General features: G+C 50.9%; 9 protein-coding genes across 9 annotated transcripts; 3 read left to right on the top strand and 6 right to left on the bottom strand.

Moving 5' to 3' along the window:
- Positions 1–23: 23 nt before the first annotated feature.
- PTC2 (type 2C protein phosphatase) lies at positions 24–1475 on the bottom strand (the record flags this gene model as incomplete). Its single annotated transcript, XM_018853922.1, has 1 exon — positions 24–1475. The coding sequence occupies one exon, from the start codon at positions 1473–1475 to the stop codon at positions 24–26; it is 1452 nt and encodes a 483-aa protein (XP_018712788.1).
- Positions 1476–2759: 1284 nt separating this feature from the next.
- PIN4 (Pin4p) lies at positions 2760–5440 on the bottom strand. Its single transcript, XM_018855810.1, has one exon. The coding sequence runs from the start codon at positions 5044–5046 to the stop codon at positions 2962–2964; it is 2085 nt and encodes a 694-aa protein (XP_018712787.1). The 5' UTR covers positions 5047–5440; the 3' UTR covers positions 2760–2961.
- Positions 5441–5679: 239 nt separating this feature from the next.
- On the bottom strand, positions 5680–6629 carry METBIDRAFT_31210 (uncharacterized protein). Its single transcript, XM_018855809.1, has one exon. The coding sequence runs from the start codon at positions 6291–6293 to the stop codon at positions 5982–5984; it is 312 nt and encodes a 103-aa protein (XP_018712786.1). The 5' UTR covers positions 6294–6629; the 3' UTR covers positions 5680–5981.
- Positions 6630–6701: 72 nt separating this feature from the next.
- On the top strand, positions 6702–7289 carry METBIDRAFT_77736 (Arf family guanine nucleotide exchange factor; the record flags this gene model as incomplete). The annotated part of the gene is made up of 2 exons (XM_018858752.1): positions 6702–6704; positions 7020–7289. 2 exons carry the CDS (start codon positions 6702–6704, stop codon positions 7287–7289), a joined length of 273 nt encoding a protein of 90 aa, XP_018712785.1.
- A 799-nt stretch (positions 7290–8088) lies between these two features.
- Positions 8089–9774, bottom strand: PRS (putative proline--tRNA ligase; the record flags this gene model as incomplete). Its single annotated transcript, XM_018858751.1, has 2 exons — positions 8089–8181; positions 8203–9774. 2 exons carry the CDS (start codon positions 9772–9774, stop codon positions 8089–8091), a joined length of 1665 nt encoding a protein of 554 aa, XP_018712784.1.
- A 206-nt stretch (positions 9775–9980) lies between these two features.
- Positions 9981–10757, bottom strand: METBIDRAFT_149106 (uncharacterized protein). Its single transcript, XM_018854557.1, has one exon. The coding sequence runs from the start codon at positions 10613–10615 to the stop codon at positions 10223–10225; it is 393 nt and encodes a 130-aa protein (XP_018712783.1). The 5' UTR covers positions 10616–10757; the 3' UTR covers positions 9981–10222.
- A 3355-nt stretch (positions 10758–14112) lies between these two features.
- On the bottom strand, positions 14113–15240 carry CSP37 (Csp37p; the record flags this gene model as incomplete). Its single annotated transcript, XM_018857133.1, has 1 exon — positions 14113–15240. One exon carries the CDS (start codon positions 15238–15240, stop codon positions 14113–14115), a length of 1128 nt encoding a protein of 375 aa, XP_018712782.1.
- A 3166-nt stretch (positions 15241–18406) lies between these two features.
- On the top strand, positions 18407–20458 carry METBIDRAFT_11142 (uncharacterized protein; the record flags this gene model as incomplete). Its single annotated transcript, XM_018853921.1, has 1 exon — positions 18407–20458. The coding sequence occupies one exon, from the start codon at positions 18407–18409 to the stop codon at positions 20456–20458; it is 2052 nt and encodes a 683-aa protein (XP_018712781.1).
- A 420-nt stretch (positions 20459–20878) lies between these two features.
- On the top strand, positions 20879–22681 carry METBIDRAFT_27095 (uncharacterized protein; the record flags this gene model as incomplete). The annotated part of the gene is made up of 1 exon (XM_018855330.1): positions 20879–22681. A coding segment is annotated over one exon (1803 nt), but the record flags the coding sequence as incomplete, so codon positions are not given.
- Between the last annotated feature and the right edge of the window lie 3 nt (positions 22682–22684).

Genomic DNA, 22684 nt, shown 5'->3' with positions numbered 1-22684 from the left:
AGTGATACACGTTCTCATACAGATTATGACGCAGCCTCAGAGTCATCTTCCTCGTCGACCTCCTCGATATGTTTTTGATGCACGGAGTCGTCGCTCTCTCTATCCTGCTCGTCACCTTCCTCCAGGCCGCTGGCGCCCATCCCAAATGAAGCCAACAAGGACTGAGCAGACGAGGTGTCTAAGTAGATAACGCCATTTTCGTTGGTGATCATGTTGCTGGACAATAACTTTTGCAAGGAGATGGCACCGGTGTCGAGCTCGTTTTCCTCACTGCTCTTCCCGCGCGTGGTCAAATCCTCGTCGGTGTCTTCTTCGTTACTGGGTCCATTACGCGACCCCATGTTTCCGAACATCGAATACCCACCGCCACTCTTCGCGTGTTCACCTCCATTTCCCTGTTGTCCGATGGTGTAGTACTCGCCGAAGATGTCCCTGTACAAGTCGTTGTAGACGGGAGAAATGGGACCATACTCCACTTCGAGGTAAGCGTTGACGTCGTCTTCCTTACCCCTTATGGCCTCCATCTGCTCCGTGTGCAAGTCGACCTTCTCAATGATCTTGTCGTACCATTGGTCAAGGGTTTCGTTGTTCTCGTGGTCTAACAAGGCCACGATGAGAATGGACATGTTATCGCAACCGATTCCAGATCCGTCGGATGTTGGTGCGCAGCACAACTCCATAATCTCCTCACAGATCTGCGCGAAGGGCTTTCTCTCGTAGATACCTCTTCTGACACATTCTACACAGCTCTGGGAAGACAAACAGTCCCAGATGCCGTCACATGCCAAAATGACAAACTCGTCTTTCTCAAAGTCGATGTCGTGCGAGATCACATCCGGATAGCATGTGACGATCTGTTCCTCGGCCGGCAACTCGGTGTTTTTCTTGAACATGAAATCACCAATGCCTCTAGACAATGCCAAGTTGCCGTTCACTCTGCCGGCGTCCACATATCCGCCACCAGCGGTGATTCTGGCTTTCTCGCCCTCGTTAAATGGCTTGTGGTCATATGACAACGCCTTGGCAAAACCGTTGACGGACATCACAGTACGCGAGTCTCCGGCATTGCCGCATATAATTTGGCTCGGGGTGATAATGGCGGACGTGGCCGCACATCCGCTGTCGTCGTTGCGGGTCTCAACGTCCTGTAGGATCGCTTGGTCACACAGCAAAAAGCCGTCTCTCAAGGCGTTGGGGTAGTCCTTCTTTTTGAAGGCGTCGGTGGCACGGATTAAGTCGTGCAAGCGCAACCCGGTGAAGATGGCGGATTTCTCGCCTCCGTGGCCGTCGTAGACACCGAAAAAAGCAACGTGCTCTTCGTTCTCGTTGTCTTTGTGTAAGTTTAAGATTGTGGCATGGGCATCCTCCATGTTGATTCTCCACCCTTGCATACATGACAAGCCGTACGCCAAGTATTTGTCGGAATCGACTTCTGAGTGTTTTTCCGTCTCGGGCTGCGAAAGAATTTGACCCATTCTATAGAAGTGTTGGTGTTCAAGATATGTGTGAAGTGCGTCTTCAAGTCACGCTTTGTAAAAGGGGCTGATCGAGCTGCTGACTGCGTTTTACTGGGTTTCTAACTCCAAGCGTTCAACAAAAAAAGGGAGATTGCCGTGAACAGAATGGAAAGTCGAGCTCGGAAGTTCGTTCTAATATGACCTGAAACGAGCTTAGGACAGAAACCGGCGGCGTGCTTCAATATCTCCTTTCTTATTCAGAGATAAGAAGGCGTTTGTGTGTGGACGTGCGATGGGACGACCAAATCGGAATATTTTCACAAGCTGATGGCCGTAAGGAATACTGGAAATGCTGTGCGGCGAAATTCAGAATTGAAGAGGCGTGCTGCAGGGTGATTCTATGTCTAGTTCAGTGATGGGGGCAGAAAAGCTGTCCGTTGTTCGGGGTTAGTTAGGTCCATTTTCCCGTTTTTTTTTCTCTTTTTTTGGAGCCGAAAGAAGCTTGCCAGTCACGTGAAGAATCGCGGGTCTTTGGCATGCCACGCGCTCGCCCAGTCTCGCCCCAGTTTTTGGCCCGGGCCATCATACCAGCGGGGCAAGGCCAAAAAAGAAAAGGGTGTGACAAGATGGGCTTTGACGAGCCATTATATATATAAGCATTTTAGGAGATCTTGTCACGTGAGGTTTCTAAGAACGGAAGTCGTGCAAAAAAATCCCTTTCAACCCGCAATGGGCCTTGCTTGTATTTATTAGATATGCACCATGACTTGCAAGTCAAGTGTTGGACGTCGCAGATAATCTTGTTGATCTTGAGCCGATACGCACGCTCAGATATAATATATGTCGTAAGTTTGTTTGTTTCCTTCGGATCTTGTCAAAATGGAATGTCTAGTGTGTTGAACGAGACTGTAAATGTGGGGAAGGATGGAACGATTCGAGAGGGTGTTCGCTGCCTTCTGCCTACTCGATTAAATCGCTTATTTTAAATGTTTTTAGGTGCAAAACATTACATCTTCTTCAAAAAATTTGACTAGTGTTCAAATGGTGTTCTAGAGAGTGTTCAAGGCCTTGGGTAGTCACAAAGAAATTGCCTTTTAAAAGCTATAAAAGACTAAAGAAGCAATAACCAGACTTTCAGTGTCGCATAGCTTCAGCACCCCGCCTAGTGATCTATTTACATGAACACTTTTCGCAACTTGTGATCGTGATAAACAATCAAGCTGCTTTGTAGACATTTTTAAACGGGGAGCCTCAGAACAACACTTAAGTCGGAAGCAAAATCCAGTGCTATGATTTCGCAGCTCGCCTTGTTCAAAATTCATCATTAATTTATAAATCTACATACTTCGATTTGTACTCGATTGTCCACTTCATGGTTCTTTTTCTTCTTTCCGTCTCGTAAATTGATCATTAAATCTCTCCTCATCCTCAACACTCAGAATCGTAACTTCATAAGCAGTCGTCTCACGACGACTGTTTCTCTCTTTTTGTTTTGCTGCTTCACTCACTTTCTGGGGCCCCAAATGCCATTGCCTTTTTGCTGATCGTACCCGCTGTTCAAGTTCAAGTTGTTGAATTTAGAGTTCATAGAATCGTTCATTGGGAACTCTTCAGTCGTGGGTGTATTGCCTTGCAAAGACTGGATGCTAGCAGAAAGATGGGCATGCTGCCCAAAAGGAGCAAATCTGTTAGACAAGTCAGCGGCCTGGTGTGGAGTACTGGGCTGGCTCAAGTGCGCATTTTGGCCTCCCATAAAATAAGTGCCAGACTGCTGGTAGAGGCCAGTGTGATGCAGGGGAGTTGGCGAGCCTGCGGCGGAGCTACCCTGGAATGATTGTCCCATGGGAGGAGTCGATCTGACGTCCACAAATGAGCGGTTGTTTGATGTTCTTAGCAATGCGGCAGCACTGGACGACGTGGGCGTACCCAAATGACCCTGCTTTTGCGAGGAAGGAGCCGCTGAGGTCGCTCCAAATGCACCATAGTTCAGGTACTTATTTTGCGAGGAGCTTTTTTGCGGCTGCAAGCCAGCATGCTGGTACTGCGAAAACAGGTTCTGGCCCTGGTTTTGTGGGTGCTGACTCAGCACCGGTGTCGAGGCTTGCTGTCTGGACCTGGCCAAAGGCAAGGCAGATTGCGAATGCGATCTCAACAACTCTGGCAGGTTGATACTGGTGCCCACCAAGTTGTTTGTGTAGAGGAGTCCGGGCATCTGGCTCAAATTCATCATGGATGAAGAATGCAGAGAGAGCCCGTTGATGGAGCCTTGGCCCTGTACTCCTAGACTCTGCATGGAGGACGACAATGGCGCAGGGACAGTCTGTGGTGGGGCGGCGGTGGAAGCCCCCGAGGGCTGCTGAGGTTGAAGGTGGGTGTTGTAGGTGGCAAGTTGTTGTTGGCGTTGCTGGATACTCTGCTGGCCCGGCTTTCTTCGGATGATGATGAAGCCATTGTCGAAGAGCTCCAACAAGTTCAAGAACGAGCACAACAAGGATAGGGCTTTGCGTTGGCCCATATTCAAGGTGGAAGGGTAGGCCATCTCGAAAATGAGTTTCGATGTGTCGTCGCGGTACGTGAGCAACTGCGAGTATAGTTCGAGGATCGCGGGGTCCGCGAAGTCCAACTCGGCGGGCGGGGCCGGAAGGCCGTTGCTGGCCGACGGGTACTGGGCAAAGAACCGTTCTGTCTGGGACAGATAGGCCTGGCCGTTGACACTCAAATTCTTCGTGGCAGCCGTGGTGGAGGCGACAGAGGCGAGCAGCACCAAAGACGCGTTCGAGCCTGACCGGTGCTGCTCCTCCAACTGGCCACGCTTCTCGCGCTTTTCCCTCTCGATTCTCTCTCGTTCCTGCAAGGGCAACATCTTCTTGTACTCGACGCGCAACTTGCGGCCGCCGATCTCGCGCCCGTTGAGCTGGGAGACCACCAGCGAAGTCTCGTCCGTGGACGCGAAGTTGGCGAACGCCAAGCCGCGAAACACGCCGTTGTCGAAGTGGTAGTTGAAGGCATAGGGCAACGGCAAGCTGAGTTTGGTCATGACGTCCAACAACTGCTCTTTCTTGATGGCGAAAGGGATGTTCTTGATCACGATGGCGGTGGGGATCAAGTCGTCGCCGCGGTCGGCCCCGTCGTTGTCGTCGTGGTCGTTGTCGTTTTCATTGTCCATGGCAAGCGTGGACTCGTTGGCCGGCGAGCCCGCGGCATTGGCGGCAAGCCCGCGGGCGCCGGGCATCTTGTCGCCCCGCTTGGGCAGCGCGTCTTTCTTGCCCGCGTCCAAGGAGCCCACGTTCAACAGCTGCTGCTGCTTTTGCTGCTCGACCCAGGGGCCCACGTCGGTTGCAAGCACGTGGGCGTTTTCGCCCAACATGGCCCCGGGTTCCAGCAAGCCGGGGTACATGCGGGCCAGCCCGGCCGCCGCACGTCCGAGCGGCATCTGCAGCGCGGCGGCGGCGGCAGGCCCGGGGGCAGAAGAGGGGTTGTACGAGGACGATTCGTACCCGGAGGCCGACGACAACGACGAGAGCGACGGTCTGCGCTGGATCATCGCGTCTAGGTGGGAGGGCGTCGACGACAAGTTGCGCAAGTCCATGGCGGGATGTATTTTGGGCAAAGGGGTCTTGGGACGCCGGTGCTGGAAGACACGGCTGGGGTGCTAAAGGCTGGTGGTGCGCCTGGGTCCGGACGGCAGAGACAGGGCCGGAACAAGCCGCCAGCAGGAAGACAAAAGCGGTGGCGGAGAGCGGGGTCTCGACAGCCGGGGCCGGGGTTCGGTGGACGGCCTGGAAAGGGTGAGGCCGGCGTGATTTCGTGTCCGCTTATGTGGACAGATGGTAGTGGCAGGGACGGAAGCGGCGCAGCCGGAGCAACGTGCAAAGAGCGAGGGCAGAAAACGGCGGGCCTTCTGGCAGCAGGCGAGCGAGCCGGTGAGTCTGTGGGAGCCAATTGGACAGTCCGTCGAGGCACAGGGTTCCGTGGTTAATGGGAATGTGTCTCGAGAGAAGTTCACCTTTGCGAGAGAAGATGTCCACGTCTGAGAAAAACTGCCGCAGAGAAAAAAGGCCGCGCCCTGGGATTGGGGCCGCGCCTGCTTTTGGTGGGGCCAGTTTGGGGCACTGCCAGCGGCACCCAGGGCGGGCGCCGGGTTAGGAGCAGCCGGGAAATGAAAATGCGGGGCGCTCTGGTCATGGAGAAGACAAAAAAAGAAGACAAAAAAATATGTAAATAGGCGAACAAATAAGTAAATACGTGAATAGGTAAATTAATAGATCAATGAAAGGCGGTCTTTTTCGCTGGGCGCAGGCAGGCCTCGTCGCCACGGGGCCTGGATGTATTGGCCTGTGTAGGTACGTGGAGCGTAGCGCCTGCTTACCCCAGTTTCTCTCGCGCGGCGGCCCGCACGGCCCCGGCACACGGGGAGGCCCGGCCCTGAGGGAAGAGCCCTGGGCTCCATGACAAGGAGGAGCCAATAAAAAAAAAAACAGAAAATAAGCTCGCTACTGGGAGTGACGGGCCGATTCCATGGGCTCATAGTTTGGGGAGGTGGGGCCCCGGAGCGAGGCGTCGCGGATCGGTCCATGCCGGCCCCAAGCCAATGCCCGCAACAGTGACCTCTGACGGACCTGAAAGCCAGCCACGGGTCCGCCCAAAGGCAGGGATCTTTTCTTTCGTCCTGTTTATGATGTGTTTTTTTTTTTGCATTGGTTTTTTGTCTTGTATTGGTTTTGTATTGGTTTTGTTTTTCTGTATTTTATTGCTTTCATATGTCTTGTTCATCTGTTCTCTTGGGTGCATTGCAACAAACAGGCCCCATGACTCGGCTCCAGAGTCGTGGTTCATTGCGCATGTTGTCCCAGTAATTTGCGGCCCGAAAGGCGCGACTCAACAGCCGGGCGCTCGAGGGCGTGGGGCCTGGACAAACCAGACAGGCCCCGTCCTTCGCGCTTTTCCACCAGTGGTCCTGGGTGTGCTATCCGGAGAAACGAAGACCACATTCATCAAACCCAGTCCACAAGACCAACCTACATTAAGCTACGAAACCCAGTCCACAGAACCAATCCACAAAACCCAGTCCGCATAAACAATCCACGCCCATCTTTATGAGCCCCCGCTTCCAGAACCCATCAGATATGGGTGCGCGGCAGGCGTCTCGGCCCAAAACCAGACTGGAGTTTCTGGGCGCGAACGCGCCCTTTGATAAGGCCCAGAGACTGGCGGTCGTTTTCCTGGCGCGCCGCGGCACGTGACATGGCCCCGTCGGCGCCCGCGCCTACGCTTGTCAAAAAAGTATCGACGTGTACTTATCTCGCCTGGTATCTCCAAATACATCATGGTATGTCTACGCCATCCGCGCCGGCGCTCTGCTGGCGGAACATGCGGCCCTCGAAAGAGGCCAGCATTAGTGTTGCTGCCTGGCCAAAATGCCTGTGTGGAAATACCCTTTCATGCTCTTTCGGGCGCCCAAGCGCCTGAAGATCCAAGCAGTCAGCAGCCCGGCTTTTCCAGGCGGCGGCAAAACGCTTGGCGCGATCGTCTGAAACAACTGCCCCGATACTAATCCTCCAGTCGTCATCCGCAGCCCCAGGTGGCTTGAGAAACGCCGTCAAGAGAAGAAACGTTGCCGACAAGAAGGCAAAGAATGCCGAGCTGATGCCCTTGTCCACCAGGGCGGCCGGTGCCGGGGGCTCCTCCGCCACCATGTTGAAGTTGTTCACCGACGAGGCCCAGGGCTTGAGAGTCGACCCCTTGGTGGTGTTGATCTTGGCCGTCGGGTTCATTTTCTCGGTCATTGTCATGCACGTGCTTGCCAAGATCACGGGCAAGTTCACCTCCTAGGTCTCGGTCTGTACATTAATCGCAATATATGATATGTTTTGAGTGCCTGCTGTAGAGGGAGTAGTGCGTATGTAGTCGGATGGTTGGAGGCATATGCTTGCAGCTACTATATACAAAGAGTAAGAAAGGGATGCATGGTGCGGCAGAAAGCTCTTAATGGGAGTTTCACTGAATGGGAGAAATCTCTGAGTGGGAGACATCTCTGAGTTGGAGACATCATTGAGTGGGAGACATCATTGAGTGGGAAATCATTGAGTGGGAGAAATCATTGAGTGGGAGAAATCACTGAATGGGAGAACTCACCTGATGGAATAACCACCGAATGACGAAACCACTTAATGGTAGAACTCACCTAGTGCAGAACCATTTAATGGCAGAACTCACCGAATGACAAAACCATCAAATGGCAAACCCATCGAATGACAGAACCACCGAATGACAGAACCACCGAATGACAGAACCATCAAATGGCAAATCCATCAAATGGCAAATCCATCGAATGACAGAACCACCGAATAACAGAACCACCGAATGACAGAACCATCGAATGACAAAACCATCGAATGACAAAACCATCAAATGGCAAACCCATCGAATGACAGAACCACCGAATGGCATAACCCACCAAATGACAAAACACGGAATGACAAAACACCGAACGACAAACCCACCGAACGACAAAACACCGAACGACAAACCCCAAAACGACAAACCCCAAAACGACAAACCCCAAAACGACAAACCCCAAAACGACAAACCCCAAAACGACAAACCCCAAAACGACAAACCCCAAACCCACCTACATGGCTGCAAGCACCTTCTGCACAGCGGCGGCGGCCTCGCTGATGTCGACCAAGAGCTTCTGGGGCAGGCCGTCGTCTCCCCGCACCACCTGCCAGGAGTCGGCGAGCACCGCCTCGTCCTCTCCAGACGGGCGCCATGCGCCGCGAAGCTCGAGCTCCACGGTGGGGTAGCCGCGGCCCACAATGAGCACCAACGGGATGCCGAACATGTGCGAGTCCCGGATCTTCTTGCCCATGCGCACCTTGGGCCGGTCGTCCACGCGGAAGTCGATGCCGTGGCCCGCAAGCTGGTCCGCGGCCCGCTGCAACACGGCCGGGTCGTTCAGAGTGTCCACCACCGTGAGCAGCCACGGGGCAATGCAGGCCGGCCAGCGGAGGCCGCGGGCGTCGCGGGTGATCTCGGCGACGGCCGCAATGACACGGCTGATGCCGATGCCGTAGCAGCCCATGAGCACGTTGTTTTTCTGGAGCGTGCCGTCGGCAAGCGGGTGCTCGACGGAGAAGCCGAACGTCCTGGAGTACTTGTCGCCGAGAAGAAACGTGTGGCCAACCTCGATGGCCCTGCTGGCCACGAGCGTGCCCTCCTCGCACTTGTGGCAGATCTCGCCCTCCTCGGCCGCCACGATGGGGACGTCCGTGAGCGTTGTGATCAGCGAGCGGTTGATGAACTTGACGGGGAAGTCGGGGAAGTTCGAGCGCGAGTCGAGGCGCAGGTCCATGACTCGCACGATCTTCTTGGAGATCAACGCGTCCTCGTCGCGGAAGAGGCCGAGCACCTGGTCCTGCGAGAGCGTGCCCGTGAGGTCGATGTCCGGGACCTCGTCCTTGAGGAACGCCGGCTGGTGCACGCGCGAGCGGGGGTAGTATGCGCAAACGAGCGTGCGCCGGTCATCGGTCGTGTAGTAGGCCACGGCCACGTCCGCGTGGTGCACCTCTGCCGCCGCATGCGAGAGCGTGCGCTCGATGTTCAGCGACTCGCCGCAGCCAGAGCACGTGAACAAGGTGTCCTCGCCCGACTCGTGGAGGTAGTGGAACTCGTGGGAAAGCGCGCCGCCAATGTCGCCCGAGTCCGCGTCGGCCATGACAAACGGCACCTTGAGCCGGCCGAACACCCGGAAGTACGCGGCCACCATGGTGCGGTACGACTCCATGGCCTGGGCAGGCGTGCAGTCGAACGTGTAGGCGTCCTTCATGACGAACTCCCTGCCGCGGAGCAAGCCGCTGCGCGGCCGCTTCTCGTCGCGGAACTTGCGGCTGATCTGGTAGTACAGGAGCGGGAAGCTCTTGTACGACTGGGCCTGGCTCTGCACCAACGCCGTGATCTCCTCTTCGCAGGTGGGCGCGAGGCAGTAGTCGGCCTGCGCGAAGTCCTTCAACTTGAAGAGCTCCGAGCCGGCCCAGCGGCCCAGCTGCTGCCAGAGCGCCGCGGGCGAGAGCGCAGCGAGCGCCACCTGCTCCAGGCCGGCGCGGGCCATTTCCGCGTGCACAATGTCCTGGAGCTTTGTGAGAATGGCCCTGCCCATGGGGAGCCAGTGCACGAGCCCCGGTTTCGGGTGGTGCACGAGCCCGAGCTTGGTGAGCAACTGGTGCGTGGGCACGCGCGCCATGGCGCCGGCGTCGAAGAGCTCCTTGTCCACGTGGTATAGGCGGGGGAGCTTGGGCAAGTGGCGGAGAGGGCCCATCGTTTATGGTGGCCCGGCCTGCGTTGGGGCGCGCGGGCCTTTAAGTATGGCGCGCGCGCCCTGCGCGGCCGGCCCTGGTTTTAATGGAGCGGCCTTGGTTTTATTGGAGCGGCCCTTTTTTTTTTGGAGCGGCCTTGTTTTGTTGGAGCGGTCCGGTTATATTAGAATGGCCCTTTTTTATTGGAGCGGTCCTTTTTTTTGTCCGGCCTTGGTTTCATTGGAGCGACCTGATTTTATTGAAGCGACCTGATTTTATTAAAGCGGCCTTGTTTTATTGAAGCGACCCTTTTGTTTTTGAGACGGCCTTGGTTTTATTGGAGCGGCCCTGTTTTATTGAAGTGGCACTTTTTGTTTTGTCCGACCTTCTTTTATTGAAGCGACCTGATTTTATTGGAGCGGTCCTGTTTTATTAAAGCGGCCTTGTTTTATTGGAGCGGCCCTTGTCTTATTAAAGCAGCCCGGGTTTTATCAAAACGGCCCTGGTTTTATGAAAGCGGCTTTGTTTTATTGGAGCGGCTTTTGTTGGAGCGGTCTTTTTTTTTTGGAGCGGCCCTTTTTTTTTGGAGCGGCCTGTTTTATTGAAGCGGCCTTGTTTTGTTGGAGCGGTCCTTTTTTTTGTCCGACCTTGTTTTATTGAAGCGGCCTTGTTTTGTTGGAGCGGTCCTGTTATATTAGAACGGCCCTTTTTTATTGGAGCGGTCCTTTTTTTTTGTCCGACCTTGTTGTATCGAAGCGGCCTTGTTTTAATAAAGCGGCCTTTTTTTTGGACCGGCCTTGTTTCATTAAAGCGGCCCTGTTTTTTTTTGGAGCGGCCCTTTTTTTTGACCGGCCTTGGTTTCATTGGAGCGACCTGATTTTATTGAAGCGACCTGATTTTATTGGAGCGGTCCTGTTTTATTAAAGCGGCCGTGTTTTATTGGAGCGGTCCTTATTGTATTAAAGCAGCCCGGGTTTTATCAAAACGGCCCTGGTTTTATGAAAGCGGCTTTGTTTTATTGAAGCAGCCCTGACTTTATTAGAGCGGCCCTTTATTATTTTGACCGGCCTTTTATTGGAGCAGCCCTTGTTTTATTGGAGCGGCCTTGTTCAATTAAGACGGCCCTGCTTTATCGGAGCGGCCCTAAATGGCATTACGGGACTGGCCCACTAACAGTGCCCGCTTCAAGTGCCGAGGTGGGGCGGAAACCCCAGAGGGCGTGCGGCGGTCTGCCCAGGAGATTAGGGCCTGCACCGAGCGTATATTGTCTGGGCCCGAATATCGGGTACTCTGGGGCCTGCTGGGAGGAAAGAACAACGCACGTGGCGGCCACGCCCGCGTGGGTGTTGCCGGTATTATTTTTGGTCCACGCCGGCTTTCTTTGGGTCCACGCCGGTTTTCTTTGGGTCCACGCCGGTTTTGTTGCTGGTCCATTGGTCCTGGCTCCAGTGGCTGCTCTGGTGCGAATGGCCAATAGGTCCAGTGCGACGCAAGTGATGCGAGACCACCTTAAATAGTAGAAGTCTTCAGCATTCGGGAAACGGATGGCGGCAGAAACCTCGGGCCCGATCTGAAAACAAGTTGGAACGCTCCTTCTATGCGGGCTCCAGTGAGCTTCCAGTGAATTTCCAGTGAGCTCCCAGTGAACTTCTAGTGAATTTCCAGTTTACTTCTAGTGGCTGCAAATGTAGACTTCGTAGTTTTGAACCGCGGTGGTGTTTATCTGGACGACCGCTTCGATATCTGGAGGCTTTTATGTGACAAACACCAGCAAGTCAAAAGTCGGGGTATGACTGGAAACTTTTCCAGCTGAAACAGCTTCGTTCACACTCACTGAATCTTTCTCTCAAAGGGGTTTTTGTCTGACACAAGTATATCCATTGGTTATGAGCGAAGCTCACGTGTCTCGTAAGCAGCTATGCCTTTCTTCTTCCAATGTTGAGCCTAAGCCGATTCCTAATTTTACATTAAAGAGTTGACATGCTCATGGTACCGGTCATATATTCAGCCCAAGAGTGGACAGAGAAAAACCTGCTTTCGTGGCGAGCATCGTCCAGGAGATTGCAGTTGGTGCCTCCGTAGATTTGTCTTGTCCGTGAACAGTTTCGACACCGGCCCAATCTGAGGTTCGCCTCGCACCTCAATGGACTGACCGGAAAAGTGCTGGCTTAGATTGGATAATGTAAGTTCAACTTGAGGATTGTGTCGCCTGGAATCTGATATTCATATTTTTGCTTGCTGTGGACGGAGTGGCTTCCTTGTTGTGGTTCCGGTGAATGTGACGATATTGGGTGCGATCTATAGCCTTGCTATTAGACGTGTATTGACATCCGTGAAAAGCACAGGTGAAATAGGCGTATCGCGCAAGTTCACGAGTTCTGTGATCAGAAACAGCTCTCTATATTCGTAGTCCTCGTCAGTGTCGTTCTTGTCTTTATTCAGCTCTTATTGTAATGTTTTTGAGCTGTGAGGTGAATCGAGAGTACTTGGGCTTCCAAGCAGAGTTTGACTTGGAGATGATTCCAACGACGGCAGCCTTTGCTTCAACGTGCCTGTTTAGGGGTATTGAGTCGGAGACCGTGGCTCAAAACTTTTGGTGCATTTCTATTGGCAAATACAGGGAAGTCGGAAAATCTGATGTTGTTTCCTGTTTCTTTGTTGGTGACGGGTTTAATGTGTGATCCAAAACTCACAGAAGTCCTTCAGTGAAAGCTTTCACAACAAGGACTCATTCGTTGAGAGCATCCGTGGGAAGAGGTTGGCTCAATCGACGTAGAATGGGGCTTTTGAAAGGCGAAGAGTTCCCTTGATTGTTTATCTTAGTCACATTAAAACCGATTGTTAAGTGTGAGCCATTTCCACTCCGAATTTGTCGCTCGCCAGGCGGAAGTCTCTTGGACTTAATATCATTTATCAGCGCAATTCCCTCTTTTGTGTTTATTCATCTTCTTAATTTGTTCCAGTGGAGATCGAACAAGCAAACCATTACTGTATTCTCCTGTAGCAGTCACTCCATGGATCGGTAGAGAAGATGGAGTTGATAAAACTCGAGGCAAACGAACTGCCAAATAAGTCCCTGATTTTCCTTCTTTGGGGAATCTGACGGTTGGGAATGGGGGTGATCCAAGCGGGTATTTCTTGAGCTTAAAAAGATCAAAGTTTTTTTGCGTCTTCCTGGAGTTGGCCAGTCCAGCTACCAGACAAATGTCCACTTTTTTTGCCTTGCAAGCAACTTGGAAGAGTGCTCTCCAAACTCCGACGCAGCACCATGTTTTCTGCAATAGACGGCTTCCAAAGTGGGTTGGTTGAATAATGATTTCCTCAAGGCACTTACCTTGTCTACTGGATCATGAACTTTTGCTGGCTTGCGCTCTGTGACAAAGACGAATGATCAGTCCCTCTTTTAAATCATCAGATTTGGATCTTTCAAGTGGCGCCGGAATACACTCTTTGAGGTTTATACGACTACGGCACAAGAATTGGTGAAAGTTTTCAACGTCCTCAAACTTTGACTCTAATGAATGGCTATTGTAATTCAGCAATCCAGTCTTACATTTCGTCTTCGTCTAAGTCCAGTAAGTTAAGCGATTAAATGACACCGGCAGTGAATTGGCTTTGGAAGATTTGGCTCTTTGGGTTCAGTGTCCAAGAAAGAGGAATCCAAGTCAAATCCTCTTCCTCAGATAGATGCTGGCAGGCCGGGATCTGAAGTCTCAGGAATAAATGATAGTCATCGGCACGCTCGTGGCCCAGAGCCAGCACGCTCATGACATTTAAGTATTTCGTCCAGAATTTCACGGGTGGGGCAAGCCAGAAGAGGGTTCAAGGTATAGGCCTCTGATGGTCTATACCGTAACTTATGCCTTTGAGCTTTCGAGTCCTTGCATCGAAAGGGCACTGGGTTAAGATCAGAGATTGAAGTAATGGGTTTCACCTTCTTCTCAGGTAACAGATGCTTTTCCAGGGCCACAGAGACCATACCCACGTTTTGAAACTCGCTTTTTGGGCTGGTGTTTTGGCTGGTGGCATTGAATTTGTTCCAGAGAAAATCATACTCGCTGTACTAATTGTTGAAAGATGTATTGTGGGTGTAGCATTCATTTAAACCAGACAAGGCAACCCACTCACCATAGCAAGTCTCATGTGCTATGGCGGACCCCAGCAATGGCCCCAAGCAGACCCGTCTTGGCCATCGTGATTTCGCCTATGGGGTTTGCAGCTTTCTCGTCCTGCGGCACATGTACCCAACAGGCCTAGACTGATCGTGTTTTGCATCACCTGGGGCCAGATCTTACAAAACGTTTCCTTCACTTAGTCGCCAAGTTGTATTCTCGACCTATGCACGGGGTTGCGGGCCACGCCTACTTCCTGGAGGTCAACTCCTCGCCGAACCGCTTCAAGTTGCCAAACGCACTCTGGAAGTCGTCGCCGGCTCTCTTCAAATGCTCCTCGTCTGCTCTGCTCCAAACACCGTTGGCCTTTTCCTTGGCCTGCTGCGACCAGTTCTCCAAGTTCTTCCTGGCAGCCTCGTAGTCTTCGAGCGCCTTGTTCTTGGCCTGCTCGTAGTTCTCACTCAAGTGCTGGGACTGGTCATTGAGTGTGGCCCGCAAGTCGTTGTGGCCCTCCCGGGCACGCTGCTGCGCCTCGTCGGCCTTGGCAGAGCCCCAGTTGACCCACCCGTTCTTCTTGGCCTCCAAGTCGTTCTGTGCGTCTTTGGCAGCCCTTTCGGCCTCGTCGGCCTTCGTGGAACCCCAGCTGACCCACTTGTTTTTCTCCTTCTTGGCGTCTTCGGCCGTCTTCTTGGCTTCGTCCGACTTGTCGTCGGCCCAGTTCACCCAAGAACTCTTCTCCTTCTGGAGCTTGGCCTCGGCGTTGTCCGCCTCCTTCTGGCCCCACTTGAACCAGGAGTTCTTTTCCTTCTCGGCGGCGGATGTCAACTCGTCCTTTTTGTTTTCGGCGTCGTTCTTTTTGCCCGACCACCAGGAGGACCACGACTGCTGTTCGCGGGCCAAGTCCTTCTTGATCTCCTGTTGCCTGGCAGACGTGGAAGAGGCCAACTCCTTCAACTTCTCATCCTCGGTCTGGCCAAGCGAGTTGACGAAATTGTGGTACTTTGCAGCCAATCTGTTGGGCAAGGGCTTGTTGTTGATGGCCTCCGCCTCTGTTTGGACGTCTTTCTGGTAGTTGTCCAATTTCTGCGACCACTTGTTGTACATCTCGCTGTCTTTGATGGAAGAAACGGCATCGTCCGTTTTGTGGCGAACGTCCGACACGGAGCTGTTGACCGTTTTTTTGAGCTGCGAGCCCAAGTCCTTGGTGTCTTCGCCTAGCTTGTGGAAGTCGTCCTTCAATTCCTTTGGAGGTGCGGCTTGCGACACCCCAATGGCGTTTCCCTTATTGTCTCTGGGGAAAATGGGCTGCACGTTCTGGTCGTAGAGATACACACCGGCGCCAACAGCAGCAGCACCCAAGAGAAATTTTCTGGCCATGGTAGGGTGGGATATGGGGATACTAATAGATGATTATGCGGATTAATTAGACAAAGACAATTGCACAGGTGTAGTGAGATTGTTCTTTGGAATGAAATCGATGAGATGGTTAGCAAAAAAGAACAGCGAGACTAACGGGGAACCAGCCTATTTATGTCAATTGGCAGGGCCCCCATTTGCACATACAGCAAACAAGCCGGAGGCCCGAATCGGTGCGTCGTCCTGCTTGCTAACTCTATGTCTGACTTCGCAGCAAACGTGAAATCCTGGGGTAGGCCCGGCCCCCCGGCAGCCGCGGCCCCAAGATCAGCCCAGAAAAACAGCCAGCTCAGTAAGCTAGGGAACATGGCTCGGCAGGACGACATAGAGCAGTGACGAATAAATAGGGGAAATCATGCTATGTGCCAGCGGGCTCGTGCCGCTTTGGATCTGGTGTAAGGCTTTCCTTGAAATGCCGGCCCATTCTGAGCTTGGTTATGGGCCCGTGGACTGAGGCCCCAAGCGTCTCACCACGCACCAACATTTAATATTGCTCTGGTTGTGAGCACACGCACCGTGTTGCGAAATTGCTCTTGAATTAGCTTGAGTTCGCAGGGCCAATTTGTTTGTATTTCTGCTTGAGTACAGGATATTCCAACTCAATGTCCTGTCCACAAGTGGTTCCCAACTGGTACAGTTGAGATATCGGATTCGACATGATGTACTAGCGTGTGGAAATAAACCTTTATTTAGGAAAAACTAAAACCACTGTTGTGTCAACTGACCTTCTAAAAAGATCTCTAGAGGGAATTCTCTTCCCTTTATATACTTGTCGTGCTATTTGGTTTCGGGTAAGTGGTGCGAACTTTAATGTCTCATTTGTCACATGATTAATTAGGGCTAAGCGTCTAGTTCTCACACAATTAACAGTGGCACGCTGGTCGGTAGGCATGTGCAGTAAAGGTGCCTGGTTTTAGTTGTTTTGTTATTTTTTTTGCTATTTGTTTTGTCATTTGTTTTGGTATTTATCTTGGTATTTGCTTTGTTATTTGTTTTGTTATTTGTTTTGTTATTTGTTTTGTTTTATGTTTGGCTAAGATTTACTTATCTTTTGTGTATGTCTTATTTGTTAAGGTCTCAAGGCGCCTTGGTTAGTGATCCCAGACGTTGCGGCCTAGCATTGCGTGCCGCACTATGTACATACGGAATCCACATGTGGTTTCTATCTTTTTCGGTATACATATACTTCTGTTGGTAGCGGAAAATATGCTCGAGGTCGAGTGTAGGGGTTATCTTGACTGTTTGTAGACCGATGTCTGAGCTCAAGTATTGGCATGCGCGGCCTAAGTATAGAGCTTGGGGCCGCTCCAACGCCATAAAACCCTGCGGCCCTCGACTCATGGTATCTTATCAAACAAAGCTGTGGCCCTCAAACTAGGCTGGCTGTATGGACAATATTTGACGGACACCGGGACATGTATATAGTGCACTATTATTGTCTCAGTAGACGCTCTAATTGTGATTGATTAAAACAGCCGCACCGGAACTTTTGAGACATCGGTAATTAAAAGCCAAACATCAAGCTGACAGAGAAGGCCAAACTCAGCATCTGAATACTAGAAAAGAAAGCCCGATGTGGTCTACTAAAACTCAAAGCATGCGACTTGTAAATTCTGAAGGATGCTCAAAGATCGAACCAGACTAAAATGTATTTTTAAAAGTGTTGATTACACTACAACGTGGTGAAACTATCTCTTGCTAATTGCCTTTTTATTAGACATCAATCCTTGTCGTCTTCTCTTTTTGCTAACGACCAAGTGAATATACAAAGCTCGAATACGCCCTCCGGTGCACCCCGTCTTCTCATGGTAAAAAGATACAGCGGATGCTCCCACTCCAATTTTCTACTCTGGGGCTCCTTGAAAATCTCGCAATCACAGCCAAAAAGCATAAGCTAGATTGCATCCCCCTTGACCGTTGATGATTTATTAGGCGGACAGAAAACGATCAAATTTTCGATTGCAACGAAAACACGTTTACAACGGTATCTCAAATTATTCTCCAAACCCCTCCAGCCGGAGAAATGAACTAGTTCGAAGTATAAATCCGCCCCACTGATTGTTCCAAATCTCTCATCTAAAGAGTATCACAAGGACATTTGGGGCTCAGTGCGCGTGGATTTACCTGACCACGCCTAGGCGCTTCCTAAAAATAGACCGGCCCTAGACATGGTTCAATAATACGGAAAGGAACAACATAAGAGATAAGAAAATACAGTCCCGGGTCATGTCGGTATTTTGGGAAGCTCGTGCCCCTTTTTATGCACATCAGGTCAGGTTTATATAACAAGTCAGGTTTATGAAATACAGTTTTTGGCACTTCCTATAAAGTAACGCGTGCACCAAGCGACTTATGTTACCGAGAATCGGAATATAAAACCTTAAATCGGGTGTGGTGATTTACATTTCTTTCATCAGACATGAAAAAAACGTCGAATCCCAGCCAGAGGCTCAGCTCAATTTATCTTCGTGGAGGGGCTTCTCTATCAGTTTACCACAAGTGAAATAGCTCTGTTCAGCTGCCGCTCGGACCTGGCCATAATGCGTGATTGATAATCTGATCGCCAAGCCTGCACATACCGTCTGATCGAAGCGTGACTATCGCAACCAGCTCAGTCACGCCTTCCGGCCCAACCGCCCTGGATCACGTGGAGATTCTCTGCGCATGGCGCGGGCCTATCGCCCACAAGCCAAATCGTCGTTGTAATAGTTCCCATTTGTGAAGCTGGTCCAATTTCCTGATAGTATTCATCTCAGCCGAGAAACATCTTATTTCCTTGCTGACCGTTAGTCGTGCCCCAGCTGTGTGTTTTGCCAGTACTGTTCCCGACGTATTTTCCCACATCGCTCGGCCTGTTTTTTCCGCCGCATTCACTTTAGTCCTCGTGCTCGCCATCGTCAACTCAAACAGTATTCTCCAGCAGGGTACTTTTCCATTCAAAAAACAACACCACCACGGCTAGCACTGCCCGTTTTTCCGGACATAAAGCCCGAAAGAGATCAATCCAAAACAAAACACAAGGACAGGTAAAATCCACAGCAAGCGGGTCCTGCTTCGCCTTTTCACTGACCTTTCACCTGAGGAGCTTCGTCTATCATTCTGGCCTGGCCGTTGATGCTGTGACCGCATGACATCTTTGGTATCTACGCCCAAATTCGAACTAGTAGAATCCAAACCACTTCACGACGGCGGACTTGAAGAGTCTCTATTCACCGTTTGGAGAACCACGAGAAACGCCAAGTTAGACTTCTCGCGTCTTCGCAACAGATCATGGAGATTGATTAGTGAAAGAATATTCAACTGCTCGCAAAAATCCTTGGACAAGTCGCTCTTGACTCTCCACGACAAACCGCTCGTCCCCCATTCCAACTCCATATGGCCACCAATGCTGCAGAACCGCCCCTCTCTTTTTCAGAACCAGTCCAAATACACTCGGCACAGCATTCTGAGCTTGCAGAAATTAGCTTTTTCAGACGCGAACTTGGAGTTCGCGTCGGGAGAGGACTCCTCTGATATCTCCGAGGATGAGCTATCGGATGATGATTATGTCCAGTACGAGCCTGCGCAAAGCCCAAGGTTCGTTAAAACACAGAGGCACGACGCACCCATGAACCAGACCATCGGATTTGCATCAAAGCTGGAATCCCGGTCCGCTCTGCCGACAACCGAAACTTCGACCAAAGTCGATGTCCAACCGATTCAGGCCAAACAAGCGTGCAATCTCAATGGAGCGAGCCGAGCGAACAGCAAGGGAAATATATTTTTCATTTCCAGCTCGGTCTCACCACGAGGTCCCAAAAACAGCGAGAGTCAGTCCTGCCTATTCAATAATGAACCACCACCAACACCCATGCACATAGAGAGAAAGGACTCTCTATTCAACAATACAGCTACCATGAGCGAGAACTCTGCCAGAAATGTCGCTTCCAGCTTGTCTTCGACCGATATATCCGAAGTGAGTGACTTTGAAAATCAGCCGTCATCTCTTCGCAAAAATGAAGTTTATCCGATTGCTACGGATGCAATCTCCACCAAAAAAGGTAGAAGTATGAAAGTAACGGAAGATACAGAGAGTGAGTGGATGTCTGTCTCATCAGATAGCGAGTTGGCGCCTGAATCTCCATCAATCCAACCGATATCTTTCGTGAAAAGGATACCCATACCACAGCCCGTGGATGACAATCCCTGTCAGCCTGCCGACGATACCCTAAGGAATTCCCCGTCATCATTCAAACCTCGGTCTCTTCTATCTGGTCTTTTTCTAAGCGAGTTGAACAACCCTGCAATTCGGTCACCTGTTTCCACAAAGAGTGCAAACCTCGAGCACGTGGCTCCCAAGCCTGTGCTAAAGAGGTCATCGACAACTGGTGTGATCACTGTTGACTCAAACTCTAGTGCTCGGGGTATACAGCGGCCTTCCATTCTTTTATCCAAAAGGTATGTGTCTTCAAGCGATTTCACAAAGAAAGTAACACCTCACCGCTCTCCCATCCCTTCTGTGGCCGAAGAAGATCCCGCCAAGGAGGATAATTCGAATAGCGATGAGCAACGCTTGTTCACCAAACAGACATCCAGTGTGGGTCTTTCGAACTTTTTGGCCATGGCGGACGCGAAGAACAACACGCAACATGCCGACCTGAAAAGTGACAGTAGTCACATGGACCAGCAAGGTACTGCGGCGGGAGCAGATGCACTTTCAAGCAGCTTGAGCAAATACTCATCATGGCAGTGCGAGAGCTCAATCAAAAACCTCTTCACCAAAAGTTCAATCAATCTTCTGTCTTTGTTCGGACACGGGATCACTGGAAAGCTAAGACTACAAAGCGATAGCACAAGTAACGAGACAGTCAAGTCTATGCCCTTGCATCAGCCAGAACCTGTGCCACCGGTGGCCTCACTGTTTGCAGAGCATTTGTCACAGCAAAGCCTCATGGAACCATCGAATAGCGAAAGCACCTTAACGACAAGTAAGAGTGTTAGGGTGGAGCCCAAAGTCTTGCGGGATTTTACTCCTTCTGTTGAAATTAGCGAGTCCTTGAAGGATTCTTTGATGATTGATCACAAGCTCGGGAAAGCGCCGTTGCCAGATCGGGTTATCAGTCACGAGGATTTATTTTCAGGCCTTGACAAGAAAGCCTTTGTTCAGGACACAAGCGATTATCATTCCAAAGGATGGTAGCGCTATGAGTTGCAAGCATGATGCCGTAGTTTGCAGTCGACTTGAGTGCAACAAAGATTCTGAGACAACAACAAAAATCCTCAATTATCGCGTTTAATGACTTCTCGAGTCCTTGTTTCGACACCGGAAGAAAATGCTGACTACTGACTGGTTTCAGTTTTGTTAGCAGCGGTGTATCACAGCGAGAGTTCTTGGGTGCCTGATGTGATGCGTGGGCCCGCGCATACGCGAAGTCAACTGGGAACCGATGGCCAACAGAGCATTTTTCATAAACGACGCCTCTATAGAGTATATACGTGGATCAACCATCGATCAGTATTTATACATCGCACAGCTTGTCTCCAAAATCTTTCCACATAGCTGCTTCGGAAGCAGCGAAAAAATAAGAGCTAGGTAAAAAGACAGTTACATCCCATCCGAATGAAGACTTGTTACTATGAGCTTCTTGGCGTGGAAGCCACTGCCACAGAAATCGAGTTAAAAAAGGCATACAGGAGAAAGGCTCTCCAACTTCATCCGGACAAAAACCCACATGACGTTGCTGGGGCAAACGCTCGTTTCACGCTTGTCAGCGCAGCATACGAGGTTCTTTCTGACCCACAGGAACGAAGTTGGTACGATGCCCATAAGGCCCAGATTTTACGGGATGACGACGAATACACTCCCACAGCAGAGGATTCACAAAACATGGTGATTCCTAGTATATCTGTCGAGGAGCTTCTACGATACTTCAATCCGTCGCTCTATGCCAGAGTTGACGATTCGCAGGCTGGTCTTTACAGTGTAGCTGGCCGGCTCTTCGAGAGGCTAGCAGCAGAAGAAATCAGACACGGTAAATACCAGCAGACGGAGGGCTACAGCAAGTACCAAGATGATGCGCCAAATGTCGATGCCATAGACGAGAGTATCCTCATGTTTCCAAGGTTTGGAAACTCGCACTCGGATTATGCTTCCAAGGTGCGTGTTTTCTACAACGAGTGGAGCAATTTCCTGAGTGTAAAGAGCTTCAACTGGATGGACGAGTACAGGTACTCTACGGCCCAAGACCGGAGAACACGACGCCTAATGGAGAAGGAAAACAAGAGGGCCAGGGACTTGGCAAGGAGAGAATATAATGACACCGTTCGAAAGTTCGTGTCGTTTATGAAGAAAAGAGATATGCGTGTCAAAGCTGGCGCAGAAGCGTACGAGGCAGCCAAGAAGAAACAGCAAAGAGCGGCTCTCCAGAGACAAGCACAGGAACACAAACTACAGAAAATGGCAGAGACAGCAAACTACGAAGCCCAAGATTGGGAGAAAATGAACGCAGAAGAACTAGAAGAGGTAGAGCGTATGCTTCGAGAAGAGTTCAATTATGATAGCGACGAGACCACGGACTCTGAATTCGATGAGTTTGTCGAGGATTTTGCGGATGATTTGCATGAGTGCATAGTGTGCAACAAGACGTTCAAGTCAAAGAACCAATTTGACACGCATGAAAAGTCCCAGAAGCATAAGACTATGTTGGAGCAGATTCGCGAGGAGATGAGACAAGAGGGTTTAGAGTTGGGAATCGACGCAGAAGAAGATGACTCTGCTTTTGAGACAGCCGCAAGTGAGCCCGAGTACTTGGAATCTGAAGCAGAGCTTCTGGATGCGGACCACGATCAGACATGCGAAAGACCGGAATATCTGAAAAGCCTGAGTCCTATAGTAAAAAGTACCGAGGACTTGCATTCTGTTTCTCAAGACGAAAATATGACTGGCCAGAAGTATGAAGAGCTCGATGTCGATGATGTTGTTGATGACGAGTTTGATGACTTGGAAGGGCTAGGGAAACTGCTCCAGGATGTTGATAAAGCCTCGCAAACAAAGAAGCAAAAGAATAAATCCAAGAAAAGCTCGCGCAAACTAGATACAGAGTTGGAGGAAGAGCTCTCCAAAATAGTGAACGGTTTGAGTCTCGAGACTGAAGATAAAGACGATGTCTGGGTTGATGATAAGAAGAAGAAAAAGAAAGGCAAGAAAAAGTCTGATATGACGAATTCCATGCCAATTAAAAGCGAAACGAGGATACCCGACCAAAAGGCCGAACGCGAGGCTATCCCCTCCAAAATTCCGAATGGATCTGAAATTTGTGTTGTTTGCAAAGATGTATTCACCTCCAGAAACAAACTTTTTCAACATGTGAAAAAGACGGGACATGCGGCCCCTGTGATCGAGGTAAAGAAGACAAAAGGGAAGGGG

Source organism: Metschnikowia bicuspidata (genome assembly GCF_001664035.1).
Source record: "Metschnikowia bicuspidata var. bicuspidata NRRL YB-4993 chromosome Unknown METBIscaffold_2, whole genome shotgun sequence".
Classification (NCBI taxonomy): Eukaryota; Fungi; Ascomycota; class Pichiomycetes; order Serinales; family Metschnikowiaceae; genus Metschnikowia; species Metschnikowia bicuspidata.
This window is presented reverse-complemented; position numbering and strand designations above follow the sequence as displayed.

Excerpts from the sequence above, each read along its gene's own strand:
- PIN4 (XM_018855810.1), bottom strand. The coding sequence starts at position 5,046 with ATGGACTTGCGCAACTTGTCGTCGACGCCCTCCCACCTAGACGCGATG.
- METBIDRAFT_31210 (XM_018855809.1), bottom strand. The coding sequence starts at position 6,293 with ATGAACCACGACTCTGGAGCCGAGTCATGGGGCCTGTTTGTTGCAATG.
- METBIDRAFT_149106 (XM_018854557.1), bottom strand. The coding sequence starts at position 10,615 with ATGAAACCAAGGCCGGTCAAAAAAAAGGGCCGCTCCAAAAAAAAACAG.